Source organism: Mycteria americana, chromosome 2 (assembly GCF_035582795.1).
Source record: "Mycteria americana isolate JAX WOST 10 ecotype Jacksonville Zoo and Gardens chromosome 2, USCA_MyAme_1.0, whole genome shotgun sequence".
In the NCBI taxonomy this organism is placed as follows: domain Eukaryota; kingdom Metazoa; phylum Chordata; class Aves; order Ciconiiformes; family Ciconiidae; genus Mycteria; species Mycteria americana.
This window is the reverse complement of record NC_134366.1, coordinates 46396570-46416254: the sequence shown is the minus strand read 5'-3', so window position 1 is coordinate 46416254 and position 19685 is coordinate 46396570. Positions and strand designations below refer to the sequence as shown.

Sequence of the window (19685 nt, the reverse complement as noted above, 5' to 3'; positions counted from 1 at the left end):
GTTGAGCCATCTTCTAAACTGTTTATTTCGTACGGTATTTTGTAAGTACTTTGTGAAAATGAGTTGATGCGAGGCACTAGGCAATTTTTGATGTGAAGTATGCTTGCCAAACCTGTCAAATCTTGCAAGAACGCGTTGCAGAAAGTGCCAAGCAAAAAAGTGACATGTTTTTATGGAAGGTCAAATATTTCTGTACCACTTACAATTTTGGTGTGGTTTTTTGTTACAGAAAAGAATAGGCAATAATATTCCTGGCGTGGCTGGCATAGTTTTGGGAGATGTTTAAAACTTTGTGGTGATGCAGCTGTTTGCTCCGCAGCAGTTTTGACAACTGCTAATGTGAGTAGAGAGAATTACAAATATTAATATGGAAAAGCTTCTTTCACAAGCTAGATGTAATTGAATGTCTCATTTTATATATGTATTTTCTTTGTTTTGGGGAAGAAACTTAGATTTTTTTCCAATTTTTAGTTATCCCCCCCATGTTTAGGGGGTTTTTTTGTAGGTGATTTGTTATGGTAATGAAAGAAAAAGAGTCATTTTTTTCTTATTTATTTACTACTTCTCACCTAGTTTGCTTATAGGTCCTCCTAACAGTTGTTTCTTTGGATAGACTTAAGGTACTTTCCAACTAGAATATTCCTTGACTAAGCAAAGTACATGCATTCTACTCCTTTGCATCTTCTTGGGATGACTAGGTGAAATCTAAACATCTTAATGTAAAACCTACTTCAGCTAGATTTTGGGAAAACAGAAGAAAATTAAGAGCTTGATTTCTGAGAGCTGCCTTGTTTATTGGTGGGGTTTTTTTTGCTAATTGGGACAGACCAATACTGCATAAAGACTTGGAGCAGAGAAGCAGGCTCCAAAGTAGGTCTTTGTAATTTTACTTTCTTGAAGGAGCAAAGTCTTGCTCCTGGATAAGGTGGAAAGGTGGGATTGAGAGAGGATAAGCCAGTCAGCTTCCTTCATTTTGGTGCCCAAATGACTGCAAATTGATTATCCTGTGGGCCTGGCTTCAGTGAGAACCAATTCAGCAGCAGAGTCTTGTGTCATACAGAGTACTGCCTTCCCCTCAGATGGGGAATGGAGTTGGCGTGTTTAACTAGTTGGCTCTTATATGTTTCCTGTATCTTGTTTTAGAATCACATAGAAGTGTGTCTTTCTAAAGCTTAAGGTTCTTTCATTACATGCAAATTATTAGAAGTGACATGGAAGTACTCTGTTCTTGTTTTGTTTTAGATCTTTGTTGTTTTTCTTGTGAAGGAAAATGTATTTTCCTATCTGGAAGCTCTGTTTTTAATCTGTGACCTGAATTGAGCTGGATAATAATGTTGTGAGAATTAAGATTGCACCAGCCCATTTATTCCCCCAATTATGTCACTGCTAGCCTTTTCTCTCTGATCTGCAATACAAAAATCGGAGTCTGCTTAATTATTAAGTAGGAGTGAATTTAGAGCAAATAAAAAGGAAGGTGGCAAGGACTACTAAATGACACAAAGTAGCATTGGGCAGCCAGCCAGTTTGGTGGACTGTGAGTGATAAGTGCTGTTTATGGTTATCGACCTCAACTGGGTACCTTTTTTTTTTTAATGCGTTTGCCCCTAAATTGCAATTGTTACCCCTCAATGTGGCCATGTTGTGCTAAAGCATAGATTAGTATGATGAGTGTACTTTTCCACAAATGTGTATGAATTCTAAGCCTGATGGGTAAAAATGGATGCATTATTTTTAAGCCTATTTTTCCTCCCTCAGTCCTAAAAAGCAACCTCTAAGCAACTCCATTTGAAATTAGAAAACTAATATTAATATTGATCCTTACCGTAGTCTCTTTTTACTTAAATAAAATTTGGGCAGCCTGTCTTTTGTGAACTAGATAGAATTTCAGACCGTTGAAAGTAATTGGCATGGCAGGCAGAAGTTGATGAACTGACGAGCTGGTCAGTAGCAATTGTAACTTCTGCAGATGCTGAGAAAGAAGTGATGTTTTGGTTCAAAAAGCGGGCTTGCTTGTAAACGTAAAGATTGACTGGGACTTGACAAAACGGGAAAGGAGATTTCTCTTAAGATTTTATTTGTGTGAGAGTTCTGTGGATGTTAAAATCATGAAGGGCATGATGATCAGAAACAAGCAGTCCATCTATTAGGTGTGGATAATACTTCCTCTATTTCTTATCTCCATTTTAGATGTGGAACACTTCTAAAAGTATCCAGCAAATTGTAGTTCAGCTTGACTGATATGCAATTATAATAATGCAGAGAAATTACTGTTTTAAAAATCCAGTTTTCATTCAGAGATGCTCAAAGTCAGTAAAGCTTTTAATGAGTACTGCGGTTCTTACGTTTTCTTATGTTAGAAAATGACAAACTGAGGAACCTCAATGCATAAAGGATGTTAAACAGTTACTGAAATGTAAGCATGTTTTCCCAACCACCTGTCTTTAAATGACAACTTTAGAGATTATTTTTAATAATTAAGTCCTTGACTGTCAAATGTGTATGCCATACTTTGTCTTTATTGGCATGAATAATTCCATTAATGTTATGGCTCAAGGTAAAAGGGGAAAAAAGAATTAAGCAGTTGCATAAATGTTGTCTCCAAGATCGCCTAATAAGATACAGTTTCCTAAAAATGAAATATTTTTATGTGACATCTTGTTCAGTTACTGGAACCATAAACTTTGCTTTTCTTTGACACACTCATTTACTTTCTATCCTATAATTCTTATCTGTTTTTTTAACTACATTAAAAAAAAAAAAGGTAATTACAGAATAGTTTGGTTCCTTGTTCTTGAAAATGTCCTCTTTTTGAGGATTATGGAATCACTGAAGAACATGCTCTGGCAGTGACTGGAGGAAAATTGGAATGGAGTGAAAGGAAAACTGAGTGTTTGGAAACTCAGAAATGTTGAGAGCAAAGTGGTAGAAGGAGAAGGTAGTGACATTCTTCTGTTCTTGAGCTAATATGATGCTGAAATGTGGTGGAGCATCGTATTTGTCACATTGTCTGGAATAATAAATTCAGCAGTCTGAGAAGGGGAAATACATGAATTGTTACTTTTTTAATATGATAGGGAAGGTGACGTTACCTATCAAGGTTTTAAATCAGTGTGAAGACTGTGCTGTTTCAAATCAACGTATTTTATCTGGACAATTTGCATTTTTATGGTTAAAGCAAAATAAAAAGTAGATCATAAAGTACGTATTGTGAGACCAGTTTAGGAGAAAAGGTGTCTGTGGAAGAGCTAAAGTGTTTAGAGAGAAAAGCTCCTCTGTCCATCAATGACAAAGTAACTGGGAAAAAAATCTCCAAAAAGCTGAAACCAAAGCTAGCCTGCTGTAGAAACCCAGCATGCCTCTCCATCCAGAAGTAGTTGCTGTGTTAGGTCATCATATAATGAAAACCATTTTATTGTTTGGAGATTATGGAAGATTTTGTCCTTAGTCAAAGGATTTGTCTGTGCTGCTGTGCAGTATTCGGGCACCCATACCAATTTTAAACAGATGAGCTCTGGGATTAGACACAGTCCAACTATGAAGCATGGATTCCAATGTAGGCTAGTTTATGAACCCAAGGACGTAATTAATACAATTCTGCTTTCCAAAAGAGGTGACTTTTTTAGCAGATTGAGTCTGTAATTGAAGATTTGACTGGGATTGCAGTTGTCCAGTTGCAAAAATCTTCATATAAAAAAACCTCTATCACATTATGAATTCAAACTGGAAGTTGTACAAAATCTGGTCCAGGAAACTGACTTAACTGGGGAAGAAGAAGGGTGTGGGGAGAATTCAAATAACTAGGAATACATTACACAATGGAAAGATTTGGCAGTCCTATCTTGAAAACTTCTTGGGATTACAGAGGTGTGAAAACTTATTTTCAGATGGTTAGTATCTGAGATGAGTTCAGAATAAGGGGAGAAAAGAAAAGTCATTTTAAGAGTTTTTTTTTCTGCTGGGAACATACCTTTGGGTGCATTGCAGACTTGCATCCGAGTGACAGCCTCAATGAGTGGTGCACCATGTTATGGATATGCAACTGAATGTTGAAATGCCTAGAAATATTTTGATTTGGTTTTTTTTTTTTTTTTGAAAGTATGCATTTCCACTGGAGAATATGGAAATGCTTAATTTGACTGGAAATGGGAAAATGAAAATTCTTAAATTCAGCAAGGTGAGCAAATTACATGGGAAATGTTCATATCATGTGTGTCTGATATTTTGGGGTGTTTTTTAAAATTTTTTACATTTTTTTTTTTTTAATTGCCTCAAACTAGGATAGTGTTGGAAATGTCAGATTTTCTCATGGAAGACCTGTATAGCTGCTGTTCCCTGTTGACAGGCTCTGATGGTAGACCATTTTCATCTCCTACTATACCACCAGCCTTTTATCACTTTTTAAACCATAGTCACTGCTTTTTCTTAAATTCTTCTTGAGTGGGGAACTAATAATAAATTACTATAATATTATATAATTATAATATTAATATATTATAATTATTACTATAATGAATGCTCATATCAGTGAATGCAAAATCCAGTTGAAATAGGTTATTGCTACAGTGTTTGAGTGTCTCTCTTCCCCTCCAAGAATTTGGAAGGCAATATAGTTATGCTTTCTAATATGTCATACTTGTTCTGTTTTACCTTTTTTTCTTTTTTTTTAATGGCTGTCAAGGTGAATGGATAAAGGGGATAGGAATGAAACATGATGACTGTTTAATTAAGACAGAGAGTTACAGAATTTATGAGACTTTGGATTTATTCTGAGAGCACGCTGATTTTGAAAAATAGCAAGTAAAATAGAAATAAAGTGTCATCAGGCCATATTGACAAACTCATTAATAACTTTAAAAAAATTCTGATAGTGTCAGACTTTTGTGGTTGGTGTTTTTTTGTTTTTTTTTTTTTTTTTTTTTTTTTAAACTTGATAGAACAGCAGTAAAATTCTAGTTTGCTGAGTGTGGCTGAATGTTTTGTGTTGTAATTGATATCAGTTGGTAATGCATCTGCATTTGGTTGCAATGGCAGAGGGGAGCATCCTGGTAAATTCCAGGAGCTTGAGGGAGGCTGGGCCAGAGGTGCAGGAAGCCTGTATTCTCTGGACTGATTTGAATTTAAAGTGAGAAATCTATTGGCCAAGTCTTTTCTTTTGTGAAATGGCCTGCTTTTTCTTGCCTGTAATTTTATGTGTCTACTTTGAACAGTGCTTAAGCAGTTAATACTGCTTAAAATGTGTTCAAGCGGTAGTTTTCTAGCTTACCATTAGATGGACTCTTTTAATGAATATTAATTTAAACAAAAAAACCAAAATGATGATTTTGTCCAATCTTGGAATAACAGAAGAATTTAGCTGTCTTTTGGAAATGTCTGTCAGTAACAGTTATTTCATTGTTTCTGTATAGCACTAATTGTTTGTATGTCTAGTACGAGATAAGTTGACTCTGCTACCTCCTACCTGACCGTTCTCTAAAGAGTATGTTAGTTTTCATCAATGCTAATCTGTAAATTACGGAAATACAACATCATGGGTAAATGCATGCTCTGTGAGCAAGGCCAGTGGAGAAATACAGGATAAGGTGGCAGGATTAATCAGTTCTAGAGAGGTTAGAGCTGTTATTTCCTTGGTGTGCAGAACAAATGACTTTTTTTTAAAAGTTAACATTTAAAAGATATCCCTGTCCTTTTGATACAGTTACATGGGGCTTCTAAAATGGGACACATACTATTCTCTTACTTCTGTTCTGCTTTATATATATAATGTTTTTCCATCCTCAGTTAATGAAAGAATCTGGTCTCCATTTCTTCTGCGTTTTTGTGGTGGTCTGAACTGGGTCATCACTTGATCTGTGATGCAAGAAAATGTTTTTGAAAGCTGCTTCTGTTTCTTCTATCTCTTTCTATTCCTCCCTCGCCCCCTGCCTCCTTTGTATGAAGTCTTGCTCTGCTTGATTTGACATTGAATTCCTTATTCCTTCTCCTGGCTTTTCCTATCCTTTTAGGAGTTTTCAAAGTGCATTATCCCCCTGCTTCTCTTGTGAGACTATAGTTGCCTGTGCAGTTTACTCCTGTCTATCTTTTTCTGTGATACCACTATGTGAAAGGTGAAGAGGGGAGTTGCTCATCAAACCATAACTCTTGAAAAGCAAATACTTGGTTCTGTGTGAGATGAACAGTGTCGTGGTCAGGATGACTGTGAAAAGTTCTTGAGCTCTCCAAAGTCACAGGAAAGCTATTTTGTTGACACGACCAGTTTTTGTTGGCCAGTTGGGACTTAGGTTTCTGTAGATAATTATCTTTTCTCTTATGACTTTCAAAGTTGGCAGAGATAAAAACTGATTGATCTGGGACAACAAAGAAGGCAGCATACTTGAAGCGGGTGATGTGGAGGCTTGCGAGAACTGGTTACTTTTTTCTTTCTTAAGATTACTGCTTGAGTTGTACTGGAAACATGTTGCATGCTTTTACAGGCAGCTAAGATGTCATCACAAGTACTGAAAACTGAAGGTACAAGGCCAATGATAATGTTCTGTTTTTCTGAGACTGTACATAAAATAGATCATGGTTGGCTAGAAGGTCAAGTTAACACCACTGCTGTAGCTGTGATGACAAGGATGTGGAAGGATGCTGTCTCTGCATATGTGGATTTGCAGAAGTCGCTGCTCTCGGATGTTATTATGCTGATAAAGGTGTATTCTGTACTCGAATGGCTGCTTTCCATCCCTGGGGTAGCTTTATGGCAATGCAAAGCACATCTTTATGGAGCTTACAGTCATTCTGGGAGTACTTTGCTGGTCTGGCATGCAAAAGTTTCTTAGTTGAAGTGCTCATAGTGTTTATGTAACTTAATAGATTCTGTTCTAATAGACTCAGAGGAACTTTTTTTCCCCAAATCCTTTGGTCTTGATAGAAGGAAAGATAATTTTTCTTGCCTTTTTTTTTCCTGTTGTTCCTCCTTTTCTTAATTGTAGAGCTGTACTGCAGTAACCACAATGATGACTTCCAAGGTAGTAATCGATAAAAGATGGCCTGATAACAAAAGCTGAAATAAGTGATTTGTACCTGAACAATAAAAGGACCATGAAATTATAATAAGTATGGCACAGGCTCAGAATGGACATTGCTACATATAAAGCCTAGACTTGTTTACTAAACCCAAAGAGATTGCTGAAAACTTGTCAGTTGGATGGAGAGAAACATCTGCTCTAGGGTCAAACTACTGTATCATTTTCTCAGGGGCACGGCATGACTTCTGTCTAGTGCTCTGCTTTTTCTCCTGAATATGTTACAGATATTCCTAAAATGAACAAGGAAGACTGAGCAAAATGAAAATTTACTATGGAATGGGCAAGTCTGACTTTTTTTTTTTTTTAAAATGTTTTCTAATTTTGCTCTTTTCACTTGCCGTTAAGTGCATCATCTCTCCTCACTAAGCAACCTGAAGAGGAAAAAATGTTTTGTAGGTGGGAGAGCAGTATTGTAAAATCATTTAAAAGTCAAACAAATAGGAAGGTTATGGACTGGTGTAATACAAGTCAGTAAGGTAATCTTCTGAAATTTTGGCACTTTCCATTTAGGGCCTTCTTATTTTTAACACTGCTATTGAAAACATTGTGGTGGTTGGCATTCAGCTTGCTATCTCTAGTCTTTTTTTTGTGGTGAAGGTAAACTCTGTAGAGAGGTGATGAAGAGATGCATTCCATGATTACAGAAGGAAGGCTTTCCATTTGTTTAATGAGGGAAGGGATGCAGAGACACTTAATGGGAGATGTGAGAGATGGAGTCAGGGCAGAAGTGAGGGTTAGTGATGCACTAGCTTAAAATTATTTGGGACAGGGGATGTTAATCTGTGAATAATTTAAAGACAATTTGATCTTTGTTCTGGTGTGGAGGCAGTGGCAGTAGAGTTATGCATAAATGTGACAAAGGAAGGTTGCCCAAGCAAAATATCTGGAGTTCTGTAAATCTTAGGCAGTGATTCCTTGCATCATGTCCAGGCGTATGTAGCTTGAATAAAGAGATCAGTGCAAGAACACCAAGAACCTCAACAAGCTGTGAAGACAATCCCGGAAGTATTCTATGATGGGAAAGGTTAAAGGTGTTCTGCATATGGAGGTACTGAAAAAGGGCTAAGACAAAATGTCACTTTCAAAACAGACTAGTAACTTGGGCAAATTTGGGCTATACAAAGCTACAGAAGTCTGAATAATCACAGTTTCTGAAATATTGTACACAAATTCATATGACCTGTGCTAATCATATCTAGAGGAACAATAGGAAATAATATGCATTCCAAATGCCCCTGTTAGTGGTATTAGCCAGTTTGTTAGGGCTGTTTTTTTAGTAGAAACAGAGCAGGTAACCTGCATTTGTGTCATCTTCACTCTAGTCTGTTGCGAGTCATAGCAAACTGTCCTTCATGTGAGCCAAGAAGTTGATGTCTTCTCTTGGCAAAGAGTTAAAGTGTTAAATAGTTGTTTTGTGTAATAGCGTACATTATTTCCACAGGGAAATGGAATTTAAGATCTGTGCTGTTGTGAAAGAGGTTGGGGGGGGGAAGAATGTTTCCTACTCTTGAGACTGACACACTAAGTTTGAAACAACTTCACTTTCATTTAGTGCACTTGGACAATGCAGTTAGTTTATTTTTGTTTGTATGATCTTGCAGTCCTAGCAGTTGGTTTATTGTGGAATGGCTTGTGTTCATCAAAACTGAGTGAATGAAGGCTGAAGTAGGGAAGGGAAGGTTGTTTTGTCTTTAGTGAGAGGAGCCCATTGCCCCTTTCCGGCCCCACAGAGCTATACTGGAGCAAAATTTTAGTGTCCTGCAAACAAGAAATGTTATCTGGCTTAGTAAGTTTAAATATCAATAAAAACTCTGATTTATTTTGAATCCATTTATTTCTAAATATATTCTGGTTTTATTATATAAAGCATTTTCTTTCTCTGTTTCAGCTTCCTGAGGCTTTCCTCAGAATCCTACAAAACCAATCCAAGAATAACCAATTTAGGAATTAGATCATCATCAAACTCAGTACCTTCCATTTATGATTTATTTCTTTAGTCCATCTGTTCTGTCACTTACATGTGAAAATAAAGTCCTGGAAAAGTTTTCAGGCAGAGTTACTACTCTCGCTCGTCCTTTCCTCTCCACCCATCTATGTTTCCCTTCCTCTTTTTCCTCAATGTACTATGATTCTGAATATCTTTTTTTTTTTTTTTTTTTAAATCTTTGTGGTTACTGGATTTTCACTGACTGAGTATTTCCTGATCCTAAATATATGATCAGCAGTAAAAATGCTTTTTCCTTGTTAGAATTTGTTAGCAGAATGACCAAATAGAATTTCGACTTTACTTCTTTCTCCTCCTAATTTTTTTTCTCATGCGTGGGTGTGCATACTTCCTACCTAGTACTTACTGGGAACTGAATGTTCAATTCCCTTGGCCAGTTTTCAAAACTACACCTAACATCTGTATGTGAAATATTATCACAAAGATGAAAATACCATGGTATCTTTAATTGTGCTCATCCCTCTGCAAAAACAGTGTCACCTTTTCAAAAGACTAGTTGTGGGGAATTAGCATGTCTTTCAAGGTTATAAATGGAAAAAAAGGGGAGGGGCCAAAAAAACCCAAAAGAGGCAGTCTCATACTTCTTCAGTGGAACCTCTTCAATTAAAAACTCCTTTCCTTGCTTTTATGTCTTGTATGTGAACCTCACCATTAATCTGAAGGAACCATGAATAAAATAATACCTCACACATGCCCTTAGAAAACCAAACCTAATGATCAAAATAACAGTACCTGACAAAACGGAGTTATCACAAAAATGACTTTAACCTCGTTTGTTTGTTTATGATCTTGATTTAAGATCAATCTGTGCTGTTTTTGAGTAAATGTGTGAAAAACTCTTTAACAGAAATACTATACGATTGCAATTTCTTTGAACAGGTACTTTGTGCTGGACTTTGAGACGGGGATTCTGCAGTATTTCGTGAATGAACAAAGTAAAAACCAGAAGCCACGAGGAACCTTGTCTTTAGCTGGAGCTATAATATCGCCCAGTGATGAAGCGCCACACATGATGGTGGTCTACTCTGCTAACGGAGAGATGTATAAGTTGAGAGGTACAGTGCTGCTTGAAGTGCCAGCCGAGTTCTTCCTTCCCGTTCCTGCTTCTGTGCCTCTTCTCTCACATCTCATTTCTCTTTTACTTTCCTATACTGTCAGAAAGTAGTGGTTATACAGCTATATTGTTACATACTATGTTATAAAATACAGTGGAACAGTAATCTGGAGTTAAATATATGTGAATTTACAACATATAGACTTTCAGGGCTGGAAGATACCTTAAGATGCCTTCTATAAGCTGTTATTGTGGCATTTTGGTTGTGTAGTATATCTTGTTTGCTTCCGAAGGAAGAAAAAGCTGCTTTCATTGCTGTCCGCAGCATAGCATTTCATTTCTAATATTGTTCTCCCCTGCCACCATCCTGCAGACAATGTGCAGTAATGAATTTGCTGATGGGTCGGAGAAGGGAAAAATGCCAGTGAAAGGCTGTTAAGATACTCTGTTCTTGTCAGTCTTGGAATAATTAAATGCACCTTTAACATAAAATTTTGCCTTCCCTGCTCCCAAATGTAAGAAAGACGGTATAGGGTATGTAAGAGTTAATTTTGAATAATTTTTTTTTTCTTTTTAAAATAAAAGCAGTATTCTGATTCTAAGGTACTTTCAGTATGGTTGATTAATCTGGATACTTTCCTATCAAACTAGTTTATAAGAAAATAAACTGATATTAAAAAAAAAATGTCATTTAATACAGCGTATCAAAAGTTTAAAATTATGTTAGTTTTATTCTGATCACGGTTTATCAGTTGGCTAGCAGGACAAAGCATGCGGGACTGCCCCATGGTAGAGTGTGTTGCTGTTTTATATGTAGAAATGAAACCCAAGAACAACCAGGGAGAGTTTCTGTTAAAATATTTTGGAATATGCACAGCTAGAAATCATGAACACTTGTGGTTTCATTATCATGCTTTGCCAATCACTTGAGATTATCAAATACTTACAATATGCTGCTTTTAATGAGATCTATGAATTTGATTCAAATCAGTAAATTATTTTTAAACTGAGTCAATAACCATTGAGATACTTAATAGCAGAGGAAGCAAGAGAAAATATTTACTGAAATTATCCACTCTGTATTGGTATTCTTAATTAGGATTACTGTAGTAGTGGTTTGTTTAAAAAAAAACCCAAACAAAACAAAAAACCAAACCAAAACCAAACCTCTCTCCTAAATATACTTATTAATATTACACAGGAGCCACCTGATGTAGACTGTAGACAATCTTTTCAATAATTTTTAAAGATGTATGGGGGGAATTGTGGTTTTCATTCTTGTGTCTTTAAGTTGCATGCGAATGCAGGTTTAAAGAGAGATTTAGTTGAACTGCATTAAAACAGAAGTGCTTAAGTATCTGGGGAACTGATAGCTTGTCTGGTAGCTGATTGACAGCCTGAGTGTAGAGGTTTTACTGTTTTAAATGCTACAGTGTGGCCCTTGTCCTTCACAAAGAGAGACAAGTAAAACAAAAGTGGATTAAAAATTTAAAAAAGAAAAAAAAGTCATTTTGAGGTAATTCTGCTTTTAATAACAGTTGTCGGAGATAACCATGAAAAAGACTCATAAGCTTATCTCTTCCAACTGGCCACAGCATCTTAAGTTAAGGTTTAGATGTGTTGTACTGAAGGAAGTTACACATACTTAAAGTAGTGTAAATTAGAATTTATAGTACATCCTAACGAATAAGTAATCCTCCCCCCCTCCTACCCTGTCACCTTCTCTTATACAAAAAAAGAATATCAGTTTGTGTGATTCCCTGCATTTTCTTGTTTCTTTTCTAGCTGCTGATGCGAAGGAGAAACAATACTGGATAACTCAGCTTCGATCCTGCGCCAAACATCACAAGGAAGGTAATTCTAAGGTAAATAATTAAGAGGGAGAAGTAACTGTTATGTTTTAAGTGGCATAGGTGAAGAACAGCATGATCTGGATGATAGACTGGCTGCTGTAGTTAGTGGGTTAATGTTTAGAGGTTTATGAATAAAAGCAGCAAGTTGTCATTCTTCACTAACTGGAGCAGACTTAAGTCAATTGGGCAATCTTAATAAATAAACATTGTCCTATTTGTGAGAAATTAATGAATTGCATTTTGGATGCTGTCAATACATGGTTAATTGAGTGGCTGGATCAACAGTTTATTAATAAATACCTGTGTGATGTCCTGATTAGTATTTAAAAGTGTTAACTGGTATTAGTTTTATTTCATTTCGTAAGATTTAATGGCTCTTACTATAGAAGCTTCAGGTAGATGTTAGCAGTGGTCAGTCTTCAACTTTACCAAATCTGAAAGAGGTCATCATATGAAGATCTATATTATTTATTTATCTTTGGAAGTGATGTCAGAATTTTTGTCCTCAAACAGATAAATATTTTGGACAGGTACAAAAACATTTAGACTTCAAAAATAATAGAATGATGGGTTGAGGGTGTCCCCTGCCTCCAAATAGAAATTACATGAATCTGTTTAAATTAGAATGTACTTTGAAAGTGGGAGGTATGAAAAACAAACAAACAACCCTATTAGAAATAAATGATTATTGTGTTTATTTTATGTATGCTTTTGGTGTACTAAGTCACTAAAAAAAAAAAAAAAAAAAGTCCTGCTCTTATCTTCAGTCTTTTAAGCACTTCTATTGATATCTTTAAAAGAATGAAACAAATTGCTTTCCTCATGACTAATTGTTTGCTATATTAAAAAAAATGCATATAGCTGCAAGCAGAAAGGATTCCTCCCTGCCTCAAGATGTTGAAAATATCAGTCTTATGTTAACCGCAGTCAAAGTCATGATCCTGAGTATCTTTGAAAGTTGGACTTCGAAAAGATGGATGGTATTTTGAGGAGACTGGCATTCACTGAAGTGTGTGAAGTAAAATAAAACCAAATTTTTTTCTTCTTTTTTGAGTGATGTGGACTTGTCAGGAAGCAATTATGGTATAATTAAACCCCTTTTTGAAGGAGAGTAAGTAACTTCAGTGTTTCGGTACTCTTTCAATTCTTATGCGTGTCAGTTAAATATGGTTTTTATATAGCTGTGGCCCCGTACTATTCAGAAAGGTGCAACTCTACTTGGTCAGAATACTCTTACAGTTGCTGTTGATTTGCAGCTTAGGGACTTCCTGTGCTAGATGGAGATGGTAACTTTTTATACTCAATTGCCATCAATGAATTACTCATCAATAGCTTTTCTGGTCACTTATTGAAGTCATTTAAATGTTTAGCATCTACGATGTCTTGTGATGAGGTAATAGAACTGTTGTTCAGTATATATGATATCAGAGACTTGTGCAATGGCAAATTGATTCTTATACTTCTCTCTATTCGTTTGCTAATATTTCTTAATACTGGATTTGTTTTTCTCCTTTTGCCTGCTCCTGATAAATAATTCTCTAGAGGTGTCTATTTTAATATCCAAACCTCATTCCACAGTGGCAGTAATTGAATTGAGGCTGATCTTTGTGTAAGTGAGGTTTGGATCATTTTTCCTCCTTAGACAAAAACTGTTGCACTTAGTAATAATTTATGTTCAGAATTTTTCATACTGCCTCTCCATGTTGAGCTCCTGCAGTAGTAGTATCTACATATTTTGATAGGCTCTGAATTAATTAGTATGTCAAGAGAAAAATCGTGGTGTTATAACAGTGAAAATGTCCAGCAATTAGTAGTGGTCAAAAAAAAAAGCAAATAGAATTTTAGGAATTATCAGGAAAGGAGCAGAGAGCAAAAGGGAAAATATTTAGACTGCTCTAACTCTGTCATATACTTACCTTGAATACTTTTATCAGTCCCCTTCCATTTCTGAAACAGAAACATTGGAGTGGGGGAAAGTATTTTTCATCACTTTTGTTATTCTTCTGTACAGAATGAACTCTCTGTGATGAAACTTGACTACACTGGAGTCTTTTTTTCTGATGATGGGAAGGGAAAGGGCAAATCAGGGAAGTATAGTGTTAATTAGTGTCCTGGAGTGGCTGAATAGGAAGTATTTGCTAGCTGTTAATATTGGTATGAGGGAGCCTCAAAGAAAATGATCTGAAAACAGGTTGAAGATAAAAGGTGGTGAATGAAAACTGGGATGCTTTGGATGCCAAAAGTGTATATAGATTTGAAAAGTATTTGAAAGGCAAAACATTATTAGAAAGTCTTGACTAAGTGAGTGGGAGGCTATTAAATACAAAGACAGTGACTGTCCCAGAAGATCTAACGTGCAACTTTTAGAAACAGGAAGGACTTAGAATGGGGAGCATCTCTATAGACTTGCTCTTGTACTCTTGCATAGTGACTTACCACTGCTGTGGCTTTCTTCTGGTTCCTAGGCTCATCATGCAAGAAAATAAAAGGATTTCCTTGACTGAGGGGTTGTGGGCATATGTAACTGAGGAACCAAATGAAAGATTATTTCAAATAGCAGGAGGAAGGTTCTTGCATTTTTCTTGGAAGACTGATCAGTTACAGAAACTTGGCATAGGATGCTGGAGTTTAGATGCATTCTGGTTGGTACAGCCAGTCATACATTTTAATTAGCTTGGATCCATTTAGTATAAAATAGAAATACTGAAGAAAACTAGAATACATTTCTTAGTTCTGTGTTACAAGTCTACATCTAAAATCAGATTAGGTCACTTTTCACTTGACATGTTTGTTGGTGAAGCACTCTTAATTCTCCACTTTTGTGAGCCGCAGAGCAAGCAAAGAATTTATATCTTCTGTATTTTTAAGCTTAACAGTCCAGAAAATAAAATTTTGGGAATTTATGTACTTCAGATGAGACCACTGATGACTCTGCTTCTTACTCCAGAAGTGTACTGTACTTGAAGCAATGTCGTGCTTACCTGTTCCTAGGAACCTTTCTTTTGACAAAATTTGTCTCTTGTTTTTCAATACACTTTTTTCCTTTTTCCCCTCCTATCTTCTCAGGGTTAGAGTATTATCTGAAAGGCAGATTTTCCCTGACTGTAGCATTGCCTATAGTGCTAACTTGGATTTCACCTACAAGTAAGTTTTAAAGCTTCTCACTGCTTTTCTCTATACAAGCAAGTGATCAAAAGCTTTAATGCTACAATGATTGGACTTCGGAGATCAGATACAGGTTACAAGGGAGTGATGCTTCACAGAGATTCCAGAAACTAGGAAAAAAAATGCATTTCTATAACTTTTTTTTCTTTTCCTCAAAGTTTCTTACTTCAAAACCACTGCCTGGTAGGAGGTAAGGGAAGCAAGAACTGCTGCATTTCTTTGTGATTTTTTTTCTTTGTCTTGTAGATGAAGGTACTTTAATATAGTAATTATTAGCATGGGAATGGAAACATGCTGTTTAAAATATTTTAAATTTACATAAAATAGCATACTGCTATTTTAGCCACCTTACTGTTTCTTTTGTTTTGGGGTTAGGGACTGGAATTACATAGGAAGGTCTGTAGTGACACAGAGAAGGGTACATGTTTGACTTCCTTTTGCATAATTGAGGACTTGACGAAAATCTGTATTTTTGGATTTTGTTAAAATAGTCCTACCATTGATAGGACTGTCATGATGTGATTTGTTATTCTACTGGCAGCAGGGCTGGATCTCTCTCTTCCCCCCCTCTCCCCATACTTCGAAGGCTGTAGTAAGTGATACCCACAAATTGTCTGTCACTCATAGTGCTGTCATGAACAGGCACATAGATACTCATGTGTGTTAAGCTTCTGGAGTTTGAACAGAATCCAGTCTCTGTCTGTGCTGGGAAGAGGCACATTTCTGCATCTGGAAAGTTGGAGCCTGAGTGTTTGCTTCCAGCTTCTTCTACAGCTTAAACTCACCTTTTTCACAGGAAGAATGAGGGGCAGAAATTTCTAGCTTTTTTTTAGGAGTCGTACACTTGAGAAGGAGGTGGAACAGGAAGCGTGAAATATGCAGTGAGGAGTAGGTTTTATCTTATGCAAGTGGGATATAGGTTAACTGGGGGAAAATAATGGGATAACCAGGCAAGCAGTGGGGAGGTTCCCAGGAATACAGGTCTTTCATATTGGAGAGAGAACATCTGTTTGAAATCTTGAATACATATTATTGGAAGGAGATTCATAGGAAAACATGAGAATTTGGAGAATGTTTTTCAAAGCTGAAGCTGTGTCACTGTTCCTGTGAAATGTTCATAGGAGAGCATTCCTTCTTCCTGCACTGAATCCAGATCAGCACTGGTTTCCTTTCTTTTTCAGAGCTACTGCCTGCTTCAAAATGCTACTGTATGACTTGCTGTCTTTAGAGCTTCAGTTGGGGACTGGAGTGGTGGAGGAAATTAAGCAGAGCAGTGATTTAAAAAAAAAAAAAAGTGTATACTGATGACTAAATTTATTTGCGTCCTAATGAATGGTCCAAAGGTGAACTATACAGCTAACAAGTGGATGTAACGCAAGCTAAGTCTGTCACTTTGTTTTAATTAAATTTTACATCTTAATGATAAAAAAGCAGTAAAAGGATAATGTTCTCTGGCAAATAATTCCCATGCTGTAAGATAGTCTTAATGTTCTTGGTATTCCCATACAAGTCTCATTTTGCTTAATTACAGATTGCTCAACCTCCACAGAGTGCCAAATCACACTGTATTGGAAGAAGTCTTCTATGTCTGGATTAGATTCCGTTTTTTTTAGACTAAGTGAATATCATTGTACAAATTTTAGTTTAAAGCACTGGAAAATTGGAATTCAGTGATATAAAATGCTTCCAAGAAATAGGCTTATGCATAATTTTTGTGGTAACTTCCAAGAATAATTTTATATCCATAAATTGTCACAAGCTTGTTAGTTCTTCTGTTTCATACTCCTGTTTTCTTGACTGTTTAATGATGGTGGCTGTAAAAGCACTACTGAAAACAAACACACGGGTTTTTATACCAGCTCTTAATTCCAACGTGTGGATCAGTTGCTGGATTGGCATATAACCCTTGTATTTCTCAGTGCGTATCAGGAATGTGGCAGGGAACAAAAACCTTTATCTTGTAAAGTAGCTTCTGTCTTAAATTGTACTCAAGTGGTAACTTTCAGCTTAGGTTTGTGCTAGAATAAGGGGGTAGACTCCCCCTTGTTTCAGCTTCTGGTTTGGAGCTGCACAAGTGAGCTGCTAAAAATTGGATGATGTGGTTTCATGTTTCAGCTGAACTCATCTGCTGATTCCCTGCAGCTGTAAATGGCAGTCCATTTCCTTCCTTCTGCTGCCACCCTTTGTGCAGACTCTGTTGTGCTTCTGCTCCTGTGGTGGCTTGGGCATCAGAAACAGAAGAAACGGCATCCTACTAAAAAGGACTTAGTTACCTGACCAGCTCACTGAAGAATCAGATGAGCACTGATGTAGGGGAAGCTGGACTCTGCTTCCAGCAGCCCCTGGTGGTAAAGCCCTGCTCTCTTCTTTTTCCTGGATGGAGGATGGCTGAAATGAATCTGGCCAAAACCTAACCTTTCTCTGGTTTAGGCTGAGGCTTTGTATTTAAAACTGAGCCAACCTGATGACTGCATGCCTCTGTGAGGGACTGTCCTGCTCTCTTTCCCCTCAAGCAGTGCTCCTGGTGCCTGTTATAACCATCATCCAGCCCTTTGGAAAGGCAGTTTGGGGAGCTAAATCAGCAGAAAATTCTGTATGTGTGTCTATGTCTCTGTTTCTCTTCTGGTTTAATTCCCTGGAATGGGTCTCCATGAGGTCAAATGGGCCTCAGAGCCAGCATGGAGAGATGGTGGAGAAAGAAGTCCAAACTTGCCCCTTTCCGTGGCAACTGCAGTAGCAGTTTAGCTGTAATGTGAAACAGCACCTGTAGTAATGCCTGAAAGTTTGAGATTAATACTTTTATCACATAATTATGAGGCAGATGTGTAATTTTTCTCCACAGCTGGAAGAATGGCTATCATAGACCTTTGGTGGCCCTTCTTCAGTTTTATCAGGTTTCTTCTTGCCTTTATTAATAAATGACCACAGAGATACCTTTAAATTTCTAAATGGATTATTCACTGGGTATTTTTAACATCTGCATGATAACTGTTTCCATAAAGCCAGATTAGTGAAAGTTCAAGTCTTTGTGAGTGTTCTTTTGGTTCTTTTATGCACATCATACCTCTTTTCCTTTTGAGCAAGTTCACTCTTCCCTCCTCTGGTATGCTTGTCTGCTTCCTGCTCTCGTCCCTGACCTATAGAAGTTAACTAAAGAATGGTGCTTCTAATTAAAACATGCTTTCGAAATCCTTACAGTGGTGAGGTTGAGAAGGAAGCAGTGCTTGGCCGTAGATACGTGTGTGTTTGACACCTTTTTTCCTCCCTTTGGAAGCTGCATGAAGTTGCAGCTCGCAGCTCTCTGCTTTCAAAATCCTTCTACAGAAAATGGAAAAAAATTCCATTTAGGACTGAACATGAGCTTGCTCAAATGATTCTTGCCAAAGATAAGATTTTTATGATGGAATGATTATCATAGTCTTTTGCTTAAAAGCAGACATATGTATTGTCTTACTGAAGATGATGAAGCACTATAACATTCTGTCAGAAAAGTTAGTACCATAGATGGTGCTTTACACAAATGTGCAAAGCATATCATAAGCTGGTCCCTTTGCAATGCTGAAGTTTGGATGTTATGTAGATTCAGTCATTTGCATTTTAATATTTGTGAATGATCATAATGTAAATTAAACAGATCTCTGTCCGTATTTTTCTTTTTTCAGTTTTTTTTTTACTTAGGATGCATTGGAAAAGAAGTAGACGGGAATTAAAATACTGAATGGTGGTGTCTCAATCGTAATTACTTTCTGATAGCATATGATTTCTCATTGCTCTAAAGCTGCACACAGGGATTGGTTCTGTGCTATATATATGCAGAGGAGTAAAGAAATGTCATTTCAGTATTTATTATTCTGTAGAAAACATCTGTGGCACAGTGCCTATGAAAATGATGATTATCAGCCATAAACAGATATGACAATTCACTTCAGAAATTAGTTTATTGATCTCTGGAACATGGCATTTACTTTCCAAAGTAAACAAAACTGTTTGCTTCTGGTAAATGGTGAAAAACACTTCAGTTTCTTTGTGAACAGGAAGGGTAATCTCCAGGGAGAATGAGTCATGAAAACATTAGTATAGTTGGAACTTGCTGTTCTACAATTACATTATTTTAATTGTTAGGATTTTTGATATCCAAATGGAAGCATTCATTATACTGCTTTTTTATCTTGGAGATGGACAGTCTACTAAAATAAAAATCTTAACCCAAATCTATGTTAGCTAAGTGTACTTTAGCTAGCTTTAGGTCATAAAACCAAGATGAACACAAGTTACAAATTAATCTTTTATTAGCTTCTTTATTATTCTTTTATTAGTTTCATTTTATTAGCAGGCAAACTGTTGGAGCAATGGTAAAGTGTAGCCTCAGGAAAGAATATTTTTAATCCTTTTGGGATGCTTCAGCCTGTGGATTTCTTGACTCATTATTGGCGCCATGCATTACTAATTGTTGAAGAGCTTATGTCTTCCTTTCATCAGGTTTTTCACCATCTTTCTATTTATTTATTTGCAAACCAGAAAGCAGTAGGACCAAAGAAAAC

General features: G+C 36.6%; 1 protein-coding gene across 1 annotated transcript in view; it reads left to right on the top strand.

Annotated features, from left to right (window-relative positions):
* Positions 1-19685, top strand: part of OSBPL10 (oxysterol binding protein like 10) — a 126146-nt gene that overhangs the window by 26004 nt on the left and 80457 nt on the right. The window contains exons 2-3 of the mRNA XM_075493204.1: positions 9952-10127; positions 11912-11991. Coding sequence (XP_075349319.1) covers positions 9952-10127; positions 11912-11991 — 256 coding nt within the window. The remainder of the gene's footprint in view (positions 1-9951; positions 10128-11911; positions 11992-19685) is intronic.